The sequence below is a fragment of the Notolepis coatsorum genome (genome assembly GCF_963971535.1).
Source record: "Notolepis coatsorum genome assembly, chromosome: 16".
Lineage (NCBI taxonomy): Eukaryota > Metazoa > Chordata > Actinopteri > Aulopiformes > Paralepididae > Notolepis > Notolepis coatsorum.
Window position 1 is genome coordinate 61,672,738 of NC_140180.1, and position 13,091 is coordinate 61,685,828.

General features: G+C 43.0%; 1 protein-coding gene across 4 annotated transcripts in view; it reads left to right on the forward strand.

Moving 5' to 3' along the window:
- Positions 1-13,091, forward strand: part of fgf13a (fibroblast growth factor 13a) — a gene marked incomplete at both ends in the record, with an annotated part of 258,707 nt that overhangs the window by 155,521 nt on the left and 90,095 nt on the right. For 2 of the 4 annotated variants that reach the window (XM_084331705.1, XM_084331706.1), the window contains one exon: positions 11,080-11,190. In XM_084331705.1, coding sequence (XP_084187831.1) covers positions 11,080-11,190 — 111 coding nt within the window. Of the gene's footprint in view, positions 1-4,606; positions 4,638-7,554; positions 7,787-11,079; positions 11,191-13,091 lie in introns of those variants that run through there. The other 2 variants (XM_084331707.1, XM_084331708.1) reach the window with 2 other exon arrangements.

Sequence of the window (13,091 nt, forward strand, 5' to 3'; positions counted from 1 at the left end):
TATAATTTCTTTTGAATTGATAAACACTATTACATCCCTTAAGCTCGCTATGGAGAGAATTCCACAACTTTACACCAATAACTGAAGGACACATCTGTTTAAGTGTGGTACGTGCAAACTGATGTTTAAAATTGTATTTTTCTCCTACTAAACTCACTTTCTAAATGAAAACGTTTTGTAGTGTTTCTGGCAGTGTATTATTTCTTGCCCTAAACATAATTAACATTGTTTGAAACTTAACCATGTCTTCAAGTTTAATTATTCTAGATTTAATAAATAATGTATTTGTGTTCTCGATAACTCACTTTATGTGTGATTCTTACAGCCCTCTTCTGTAGTATATATAATGGTTTTATATTGGTCCCATAATGGTCCCATAAGTATTCCCCCATACTTCAACACAATAACTGATATAAGGTGAGATGAGTGAACAGTAGAGTGTTCTCATTGCCTCATACTCTAACACATCCTTTACTCTCTCTCTCTCTCTCTCTCTCTCTCTCTATTAAAATCCAATGAACTTTTTTGGCATGGCATATATGTACATAATTTTAAACATAACAAATGATAATAAGATTACAAATGAAAATAAATACAATTATGTAATATTGTGACAAGCCTTGTGGTGTTCAGGCTCGACACGGACCAAAACAAACAATTCCAATGTCCACACAAGCACAATTTCAATAAACAGTGATATTTATTGATCAACAGTACAGGTCCGATGGGCAATGGAGTAGTCAAATTACAGTCCAGGGTCAAAACACGTTCCAGGCTCTCGTACAAAAAGGGAATGTTCAATACTCAGGGTTTATCGTCCGGTCCAGCGTCAGTTTCACAAGGGGGTATCTCAGCCAGTCCAGGGTCCAGTAACACCTCTCACCTCACAAACTCTGTATATCACACTCTCTCCTCAATCTCTGCTCCTTCCTCACCTCCACTCAACTCTTTTCTGTCTCTCCTAGGGCTTTATACTGTGTGTGTCTTGTGTGTGTGGGATGTGGGTGATCACGTGGTGCACACAGGTGTATTCCATCAGTCCTAATCAACTCCTCAATTAACTCTCCTTTGCCTGTGACAATAGTATCTCCCTTCCTCCACGTATAATATATGCCACAATATGTAGATTTGGTTTGGGCTCACACTCCACCAGCATGCAAACAAATGCTAACAAGTTCTACTTCCTATACCTCTAAAACCAGGATATTAGTGTAAGTGCTTTTTGGATGGGAATTACTAGAGCATCAGTTAGTGAGAAATGAGACAGGCAGTAACTGAAACCTTGTAGTTTATCTATACAACACACGTCTCTCCCAGGTCTCTCTGTTTCCTGTATTCTTATTGATTCTCTCCCATCAGAGCAGCAGCCAGGCGTGCAGAAACAACATGACAGGAACACAGACATGACTGAAGACTGTAAACACAATGCATGTTTGTAGCCAACTACGCCCTCCTCCTATCTTCTCTTTCTCTCTTCCTCTCTTACTTTGGACTCTCTTTCCCTCTATCCCACCCTCCCCCTCTCTCTCCACCCCCCCCCCCTCTCTCACTCTCCCTCCCTCCCTCTCTCACTCTCCCTCCCTCCCTCTATCTCTCCCTCTCTGTCTCCCTTTCCCTCTCTGTCTCTCTCCCTCCCTCGCTCTCTCTCCCTCCCTCGCTCTCTCTCTCTCCCTCCCTCGCTCTCTCTCTCTCTCTCTTTCTCTCTCTCTCTCTCTCTCTCTCTCTCTCTATCTCTCTATCTCTCTCTGTCTCTCTCTCCTTCTCCCTCTCCCTCTTGCTGTTGATGATAAAGCCAGCTATCAGTGGGCAGAGGCAGGCATGTGATGGGTGATGTATTTATACATAGAAGCATTGGAGTAATGAGCTGGAACCTGTGGACTGCCTCCTGTAGGGGTTTGTTGAGATGGATCAGTTTCCCCCCCGAGCAGAAGTAGAGATGGAGGCCAGGATGGGGCTCACCGGGGGTAGACATTAGATTCTACAGCTTGGGGGAAGGGGACAGTGGCTGTCCTTTTTTAGATAATGTGATAAACACTGGATATCCACTTCACCATTTTATGACATTCTGCCATTTATTTGTCTTGGGAGACGTGGAGGTATAGCAATGCAGGATCTCTCTAATGCTACATTGCGTCATTCATTACGTGTGTGGTACCTTGTGGTTAAAGGTCAGAGTGTGTCTAGCTGGGTCCTGGCTGTATTTCTGTTTACAGGAGGCAGACACCTTCATTAGAACGTACACATTTGTATTTTCACTCAAAGTCGCAGTGGGTCAGTATTAGATAAATAAGTGGCCAGGATTATATGTTTATGCCATATAAAATGCTTCTGAGTAAGTAAAATGAAATTACATACCATCGCCCCGGGAGATCTAACGTTAATTTTAGTCTATGTTCATTTGCCCGGCTGTGAGCAAGGAAAGCGTAGTGTAGATATACAGCCGGGAACCAGCAAAATTGTGTCCTGCAATTCAGAGTGTTTTATCATCTATATATTTAGGAGCACCATCCCTGGAGAAGCTATCATCAGAGTCATGCTTTCAGGCCCATTGCAGTAGAGGGGGTGGGGGGGAATACATTCCTGTCTAAAGTGTGTTTTATGTAATCCACTCCACATCAGCTATGGATCAAGACACTGGCATATTGATCCATGAGCAAATAATATCCCTAGCGTATGTAATGTGTCTGACCTTCAAAACACAAATACTATGATAGATGAGCCGTCGGTAAGGACAGAAATATACTGCCTTTAACACGGTTGACTGCTCCCTTTGTCAGCTTCTTGTATGATCGTACTACTGAAGTATAAGGCCAACACTTGATTTCCATTGTATAATGATGAACCTCTAATAGTGATTTATTGCTGATGTACTGCACGGGTTACTACTGAATTCATCACCATGGTTTTGTTGCAGGCACCCCATTATGAAGACTCTTCTCTTCAAGGCTGAAAGGCGGTTTTCTATAGCTAGTCCATTTGCCCCATCTAGTGTTCACATACATGTTGTGCAGAGTCACTCATTGCCTCAGTTTACACAGGCCTAAGTACAACCCTTTACTATGTTAGAATAATCCCCACATCCCAGGCCTCCTTGTCTCCCTGTTTATTTACAATCAATAATCCTTTCACTTCTTAGTGTTTGTATTTACTATGTTGTGTTTTTCTATTGTACATATCCCTCCCTCTCTCTCTCTATATATATATATATATCCCCCTCTCTCTGTCTCTTCCCTCTCTCTCTCCCCCCTATCTCCCTCTCTCTCCCCCCCTCTCTCTCCCCCCTCTCTCTCCCCCGTCTCTCTCCCCCGTCTCTCCCCTCCCCCCTCTATCTTTCTCTCTCTCTCTCTCTCTCTCTCTCTCTCTCTCTCTCTCTCTCTCTCTCTCTCTCTCTCTCTCTCTCTCTCTCTCTCTCTCTCCATACCATACACTCTGAACTCTGTTGCCTATAATCAGCCTATACCTTATGAACCCTGAACTCTGTTGCACATACTGTACTCATCCATACTGCCTACAACTACCTTACACTGTACTCATAACTACCTTCATTATACCACTATATCCAATCTATAGTCCATCCATATAACACTGTATCATGGCAATGTACAGTAACACTGTATATGCATTATCTATATCTGTACATACATATTTATATATTGATCCATACACTCTTATTAGTTAAATGTGAATGAGTTAAAATGGCTTATTACCATAGTGTATTCACATGTGTACCACTGTATATAATAATACTGTACATACATTAGCTTAGCATATTTACTCAGTAGCGCTGTCACATATACTCACATATTCACATGTTACACTGTATACTGCTATGCACTTTACTGCTACTTTGCACTCTGGTTAGATACCAACTTAATTTCGTTGTACTCTGTACTTGTACTTGATTGTTATTGAATAACAATAACTTGATCTAATCAGTAGACTGTTGTACACACATAATATGCTTTCTGTAGGCCTATTAGTAAGCCAGAAATAGTGTTCATGTAGCATACTACACTTTCATATTTATTCATGTATTTATTAAAGACTCCTCGTGTCCTATTTGGTCTAAGCAACATCGACGCGGCTGCTTGTAAAAACCGCCACCACATGTTGAGAGAACATAAACATCTCCCTTGTAACAACGACTTAGCCTAATGCATATTGTCATCCTAGTTGATGGTACAGAGCGTCAATACTTTTCAGTCGAAAGTGGGAAGACCTGCATAACTGGTTTAGGCAATGCATTATCGGATCATTTTACATGCTGTTTGTAATATGAGAGGAAAGTCTTCTCTGTTCCAAGGAGGAAGTACAATCTCAGCCTGCATTTTCGATCACTTTTCTTGAATCTGACCCACCGAACGCAGCAGCACAGTGACTACACGCCCATGTTTGCCGGATCAACAAGACCTCCAAATGAATGTTTAATGAGCATTTAGAAGTCATAATGGCATGTCGCTATGTCCTTTAATCTCCCGGCTGATGGCCCCGCCTCGGATGCTTTCTGGTGGTTCAAACTTTCTACAATCCAGGGTAATCGCTTTCACTTCAATACCCAAGGACTGTACGTAATCAACTCACTGCCTTTGCTTCGCATAAGAGAACCATGACTTTTCCCTTGAGGAAATCTGTATCAGGTAGGCAGTTCTTACCGTTCTGAGATTTCCTAAAAGTGTTTCAGTACATTTGAATTTTCTTAAGTGTTGTACTGTTACAATTTTTTCCCCAATGAATACTTTGGTGGTAGCGTTGGATCTGTGTTTCATGTCATCCTGATAAGAAGATAGTTTTTTAGCTACTACCTGGCAGTTGTCTTGTGGCATTTTGGAGCTGTCCGTGGTGCTGAACTTGAGATGACCTCTTATACTCTTGAGCTCTTATATGCATCGTTGTTAGTTACTGCAGTTTCATTTAGATTGGTTGAGGGTTTTGTACTTATTTATTTATTTATTTCGTTTATTTATTTCGAGTATTACAATCGCAATATACAGCCCTTTTCGAAATGATCGACTTTTCTTAAAATTAGCTAATTGATGCAACGAATTATTATGTGATTATGTATTATGTTATTATGTGACGTACAATAATAATCGGTTTAAATGCATGTATAATGTGTTTTGATATAACCGTAGGGTGTGCTAAATGTAGGTCATATAGATGCTCGCCGCGGCAACGTTAGGGGAGAACTGTAGATGGCACCATTGTGGAGGCTATTGCTCTGCCTCATGACCAGTGCACGGGCTGAACAGTGCAGGATGGAGAGGAGACGCCGATATTCAGTTGAGCATGGCAGAAGCTGCATCGATGAGGAGGTGTGATGTCGCCCCGGCATTACAGATTGACATCAGGACATGGCGGTTATTATTGATATTAATAAGGCGTATTATGCTTCTCTACCATGTTCCCAGCTCTTTCCACAGAGCCAAAAAAAAAGCGGGGAATGCCCGCGCGCACCTTCCGCTCTCGGCAGAAAGTATGTGTGCATGCAGTTGCTGCCTATAGTTGAATCTCCCCCAAATCGTATAGTTACACAGTATGTAATCAGAATGGCTATACAACGTTTATTGTTTGCTTTTACGGCACGCTTCACCCACGCTCGTAAACATCGGTGGGCGACGTGCATGGCTCTTCCCCGCCCAACTCTCGGAAGAAGAGCTGTTGAACATTGATGGCCAGCTTATCTAGCATAGCCTCTTGAAAACAAGTAGACAATCATGTTGTTTTTACAGTTGTGGTTGTTGTTCAATGCATTCGAGGCATGTGAGTCATAGGTCGCACACACAGCACGTGCACACATAGAGCCCAAGGGGTGCTTGAGCACCTGCCTTTTTGAGCCTCATAAAAAAAGTGCCCTTAAAAAAAAATAAAAAAATCTTTATTTTTATTTGTTTTGCCGTTATGCATATAGACTGCCATTCCAACTGAAAAATGTCAGGATAGAATCAAAATATTAGGTAAAGAGAGAGAGATGCCCCATATTCCATTGCAGTTTGCACGGCCTCCTCAGCGGACCTATATTTTATGCATAGCGTGGGTGGTGATGATGATGATGATGATGATAGAAACCGCTGTGGCGCATACAGTTGAATGCTGGTATTACACTCATTGAGGGACACGAAGAAGTCAAGTCCGATGGGATTTGGGAATCTCAAATACAAATCGGGATTGGAATTAAAAAATGCATTTATATTAAACAATACAGAATATACAGCACTTCTTGGGGTCTGTAGGGTAAGCACTTATTCCCTCCCCCCTCAACATTTATGGAGATGTATGGGCCTTTTAAGTCAGTGATAAAAGTGTCTTTCAAGGATAAGTGAGCTCCTGCACTGATTATTATAGTTCAATATAATTCAATATTTGATCACCAAACAACCCCCCCCCCCCCCCCCCCTTAAAAAGGGCCATTAAAAAATCGGGCTTGCGCGCTGGGCGCTCGGTTAAAACACAGACTTTTCAGCCTTTGCGCACCTGCCTCTCTAATGTCCTGTGCACGTCCCGACACACACACACCTCTATCTCTCACAGACATAAACCAACATGAAGTAACCTGCTGCCTGCATGCTGAGCTGCATGGAAATATGCATATTCATTCAAACTTGTTGGGCAACTATACCCTCATTAAAAAAAGGAGGAACTTGCGTCCCCCCCGCATTGTCCGATTAGATGTCGAGGATGAGCCCTTTATCATCTGACAGTACTAGTACAGAGTACAGAGTCCCCCTTCTCCTGCTCCCCACCCCGTGTCCTCCCTCCCTCTATGTGGGCTGCTTTCGGGGCGCGCAGCAATACAGCTGACAGAGTGAGTGCTTTGCGCTGTGGTCGGGATGCTGCATCTAAAATGAGGCGCCTCTTGTTATTGCCGTGTGTCGCCTCGCTTCAACTATAGAGGAGAAAACAAGTCGAGTCTCCATAGTGATTCGCCCCCATCCTTTCCGTTTGCCTCGCTACAACCTGGTTAGTCTTTTCCCCGCTGCAGCGGCATGTGAAAGGGATTAGGGACAGAGAGCACTGGAAACGTCCTCTCTGCGTTTGCAAACAGGTGTCTTTTTTCTCCACTTGGCTGATGCGCATTAAGCTCCACGACCACCTGCCTCCATGTGCGCGCTGCCACTCAGTGGGACGATGACCCAGTCAGAGGACCAGCGCACTGTGTGCTGAAACTCTGTGGAACAACACGGGAGTGGGACATGTGTGGCTTTTATTTTTGTTGGGCATCACTTTTTTCCCGGAGACACCGGTAAGACGCACCGAGAGACGAGCGACACACCAAACCATCAAAACAATGATCAATTTGAACAACATCTAACTGGCTTGTCAGTCCTGGGGAGACGTTTTTTTTTATTTCGTTTTTTATTAGTTTTTTAAAGTCTTTACTGACTAGCCAATTTTGTAAATGTCTTTCTATTTTACAAATAGATAACCGCTTTTGCTATTGACGACTGTTAGCGCTTCCATTGCGCCGGGCGTTTTTCCAAATTTCACATCCCGTTTTTTTGTTAGTTGAGGCAAGAGGGATTCTCCTCAGCATCTCCCCGGAGCACCGGCAAGCTGGCCATGGCTGCAGCGATCGCCAGCTCCCTTATTCGGCAGAAAAGACAGGCGAGGGAGCGGGAAAAGAACAACGCCTGCCGCTGCGTTAGCAGCCCCAACAAGGCCAAGGGGTCGGGGTCGGGGACGGGGACGGGGACGGGGACGGGGACGACCAGTGAGAAGCCCAATCGACTGAGTGTTTTCTCCCGGGTTAAACTCTTTGGCTCTAAGAAGAGGAGGAGGAGACGACCAGGTCTGAATAATGATGTGCAATTTCATTATACCATCAATTGGAACCATCACTTGAAATGTAGAATTACTGTATGTGATCTATGATATTCCAAAAAAGTCACCAAACAAGGATAAATTGATTGTAGCTGTGTTGTAAGCTATATGCTTGTATATTTGCTAGATTTATAGTTCTCCTAAAGTTAGAGACAAAGAGGATTGCTGTTGATCCACAAAGAGAGTGCACCTGACATCTCAGACAGTGCCAAGAATCTGAAGGGACATGAATGATATGTCGGTGCCTTATCCTTCAAAGTCCACTTTAAAATCCTTGGTGGAATAGAAAACCAAGAGTGCTTCCAGTGTAGGTGTTTGGAAATGTTTAAATAGCAGCTCTCACTCCATTTTCTTTATTGTCGATTATATCAGACAATGGCAGACAGTGAAAGTTTCAGGGACGCTTGGCTTATATCATCTATTAATTGTCTTTCAGAATTCAATTATAGGCTATGTAATTTGACTGAGTTATAAAACTAATATCAACCACATAAAACTATGAATATAAAACTATTAATACTAATTTACACCTTATATTTTTATTACTGATTATGTTAGATTTAACATGCACTATTTGATGGTATATTATGGAGTAGTATACTAGTAGTATACTAGTATAGTATAGTATAGTATAGTATAGTATAGTATAGTATAGTATAGTGTAGTATAGTACAGTATAGTGTAGTATAGTACAGTATAGAATTGTATAGTATTGTATAGTATAGTATAATATTGTATAGGATAGTTTTGTAGTACTCAATTAATCCCAGAGAAAGAGGAAACAGATAAATGGCTCCAGTTTCTATTAGGGCAGACCTTTTATTCAACATTATAATTCTACACAGACCCAGACACTCTTCTTGGTCTCACAATTAGTGCTGCATAATAAAATATATACTTTATAGTGTTGAGCAACCATAGAACTTTATTGCTTTGCCATAACATTCGCAGTTGTAATTCAACCAGATAAAAGCCGAGCTGCAACGTCAGTGTAGGATAAACTGTAGGACCCTGGACGGGGTTGGTGCTGTAGATCCCTGGAGAGCTGAGGGCAGTTCCACAGTGGCCAGGCCTCTCTCCGAGGTGCTCTCTTACTGATGCGGAGCAAAAAACAAGCTCAGCCCTGCAGCTTCCAGCAGCTGGGTGTGGAAGGGAACTGACCACACACTACTGCAAATGGTCCATTTCTGTCCCAGCATCTCAGGCCTCTGCCTCCTTGTATGTTCCTCATTGACACAACAGAGCCGAGTTGAGCCAGGCAGCGGCTTAATGAAGGGTGCAGAGGCTCAATTAATGGGGTTAATTCCTCTCCTGATCTGACCTCTTCGCTCTGGTTCCCAGGCTGTTTTTGTAACTCACTGCATTATGCATTCAGAGGTAGAGTTGTATATTTATGAAGCGAGGCTGAGCCACCCTGCATTCTCTGCACCCTATCTCATACCCTATTGGCCTATTCCCTATTCTCATATCCACTCTGCAGTATCTGCACCCTATCTCGTACTCTATTCCCTATTCTCATCTCCACCCTGCAGTCTCTGCACCCTATCTCGTACTCTATTCCCTATTCTCATATCCACTCTGCAGTCTCTGCACCCTATCTCGTACTCTATTCCCTATTCTCATCTCCACCCTGCAGTCTCTGCACCCTATCTCGTACCCTATTGCCTATTCTCATCTCCACCCTGCAGTCTCTGCACCCTATCTCGTACCCTATTCCCTATTCTCATCTCCACCCTGCAGTATCTGCACCCTATCTCGTACTCTATGCATCTCCACCCTGCAGTCTCTGCACCCTATCTCGTACCCTATTCCCTATTCCCATCTCCACCCTGCAGTCTCTGCACCCTATCTCGTACCCTATTCCCTATTCCCATCTCCACCCTGCAGTCTCTGCACCCTATCTCATACCCTATTCCCTATTCTCATATCCACCCTGCAGTCTCTGCACCCTATCTCGTACCCTATTCCCTATTCCCATCTCCACCCTGCAGTCTCTGCACCCTATCTCGTACCCTATTCCCTATTCTCATCTCCACCCTGCAGTCTCTGCACCCTATCTCGTACCCTATTCCCTATTCCCATCTCCACCCTGGGGAGGGAGCCAAGGGGGCTGAGCAGGGTGTATGCCGACATGTGACTTACATAACACATGTGGTGCCTTGATGGCAACGCGGAACTCTCTCCATTTGGTAGTGTGCGTGCTTGTGCATGTGTATGTGTGTGTGTGTATTCATGTGTAGTATATGTGTACAGTGTGTTCATGTGTATGATGGTGTGTTTTTGTTGTTGTTGTTGTTTATAAAGCTTTTATCATGTTACTTCCACCTATTTTTGTTTAAATTATTTCCATGGGTTTGTATGAAGGACATTTCCACATCCCGGTGGTTTTATTACATGGCGTGTTACTCAGCTGCACACACAACGTACAGACAGTTGACGTTTCAGAATATCAAAGCAGCTTTTAACCTAAATAAATATTTGCTTTTGCTCTTAAGCACATACGTTCCTCTTAATCCTCTGCCGCGTTGCCAGGGGCCTGTGGAAATAGCTTATAGACTGTCTTTGTAGTCAGCTCTTTTCTGGAGAGAGAGAGAGAGAGAGAGAGAGAGAGAGAGAGAGAGAGAGAGAGAGAGAGAGAGAGAGAGAGAGAGAGAGAGAGAGAGAGAGAGAGAGAGAGAGAGAGAGAGAGAGGGGATGGGAGTGGTTTTCAGTCAGTAGTAGGGGTGTAACGATGCGACCTCACAACGATTAATTTCGATTACGATTATTCAGGCAACGATTCAATGCATCATGAAATCTCTTCATTTGACCACGATTCGATTAGATTCGATTAATTTTCGATTAATTTTCTATCAGTTAATTCCCCAAAACATTTTGAATACACAAATGTGGCTGGGGGAACTGATTCTTTTTTTAAATCTTTTTATTTAGATACATTTAGATTATAATCGATTCTAACATTTTCAAATCGATGCAGTTGAATCGTCCCATTAGAATCGATGCATTTCGATTAATCGATGCATTGTTACACCCCTAGTCAGTAGGCCTATGTCATATGTATGTACAGTATGTTTAAATGTGTCATAAAATATGTGGATGACCCATTGATCAAACCTGTCTCACCTCTCTCTCTCTCTCTCTCTCTCTCTCTCTCTCTCTCTCTCTCTCTCTCTCTCTCTCTCTCTCTCTCTCTCTCTCTCTCTCTCTCTCTCTCTCTCTCTCTCTCTCTCTCTCTCTCTCTCTCTCTCTCTCTCCCTCCAGAGCCCCAGCTGAAGGGGATAGTGACAAGGCTATACAGTCGACAGGGCTTCCACCTGCAGCTGCAAGCAGATGGAACCATCGATGGGACGAAGGAGGAGGACAGCGGCTTCAGTGAGTGTCTCTCTCCCTGATTCCTCTTCCATCCTGGCATCAGGCAATGTTGTTTAGTTTCGGTTATATGACAATAAAGAAATAAGGCAATCATGCGATTACTTCACAGCTAGAAATGCTCAAGGATAGACTTATTTCCATTGTAGTCCTGGGATGTGTTGACAGCAAACTATTCCCTATTGACTATTCCAATGCCGTTAACTATGCCAGGCAGAAGTTGCAAGGCCCACCAAACACACCCAGGGAAAGGAGGGGCTGAGCGCTTAATTCCTGTTATCTGGCCAGAGCATCTGCGTATTTAGACCACTTTTACTGGGGCATGTGCCCCAGTATTGATCAGTTGTGCCCCAGTAAAAATGTCCCCAGAAAAATAATAATAATTATTATTTTCTTTACTTTTATTTTTTACTTTGCTTTGAAATATTATAGTGAAATATTTTGCACTGTTGTCGCATTTATCTGTTTTGCACACCCCTATGACAGCTAATACATGGTACATACCATGGTTCTCAGCTGTCAGCAGTCAGCTGGCCTCCCGCGCAGTTCACAGGTAATCACAGTGCCGCGGTTGCATTCTGTATGATGGCAACCCCCGCTAAGAAAGTTAAAGCAAAGGAAATTCGGGCATTCCAGCCCTCGTGGACAGACGACTACGGGTTTGTGTGTCAGAAGGACCGTGCTGTGTGTACTTATGATTAGAAAATGTAGTTCGCAGAACGTCAGGTGTGAAACGCCATTTTGAGACGAAGCATCAAAAAAGTTTCAAAGATCAGGCGGATCAGGCAGAATCGATTAAACGTGCCGTGGCCAGGTATGGAAAGCAAGCCAGCACCCTCAAAGTGTTCACGACTGCTAAAAACCACGCAACTGAAGCAAGCTATCGCATTGCTCATTGCATTGCGAAATGTGGAAAGCCATTCACTGATGGCGAGTATATCAAGGAGGCTTTTCTCTGTAGCTCAGATGTTTTGTTTGAAGGCTTGCCAAACAAAGAGACAATCAAATCAAGGATAAAAGATATCCCCATGTCAGCTCGAAGTGTCGAGCGACGCATCAACGAAATGTCCGAAAATATCAGAGAACAGCAAACAGCTGGATTAAAAGATGCTCCGGTGTGCAGCTTAAAGGGACCAACTACAGCCCCCAGTAAAGCAAAACAGGGCCAGGGATCTCACTGACAGCGACAGGTAGGCAGCTGTTTATTTTCCTACACATGGGGCTGCATGTTAACTTGAATCTCTCTCTCTCTCTCTCTCTCTCTCTCTCTCTCTCTCTCTCTCTCTCTCTCTCTCTCTCTCTCTCTCTCTCTCTACACTACACATATTTAATTGAGACCCTTTATTATTTCAATTTAGCTGGAAATACATTGATACATCATTCAGTAACATTTTCAGAGCCTTATAACAAAAACATTATTACGGTCACCATTGTGACCAGTGGGATTAATCAACAAATTGTTAAAAGGGAGAGGGCAACGCCATTTCTTTTTACTCAAAATGTGAGTATTACCAAGTCACCTTGTGTTCTTAAAACAATGACAATAAACATAGTTTTATTAGGTTGAAATAATGTGGTTGTGTACTTATTTTTTCTGTTAACTTATTATGGATTGAAAACTGAAAACCAAACAAAATGTGCTATAATAGCCTACCGTCTGTGTCGAATATGAAATAAAGGCATCTAAATGATAAATGGCTCAATCAAAAGATTCTACATGATTCCAAAATAGTGAAGAAAATGACTTTAGGAAGAACAAAGGCAGAGGCTCTGGTCAAAGACATCCTTGCTCCAAAGGCAGTGGGTGATGTTCTCAAGGCCTTAACATCAGACAAACCCCTCCCATTCTCCATACAGATGGATGCATCTAACCTAACCCTAAAATGTTTTCCCTAAGTGCCCCC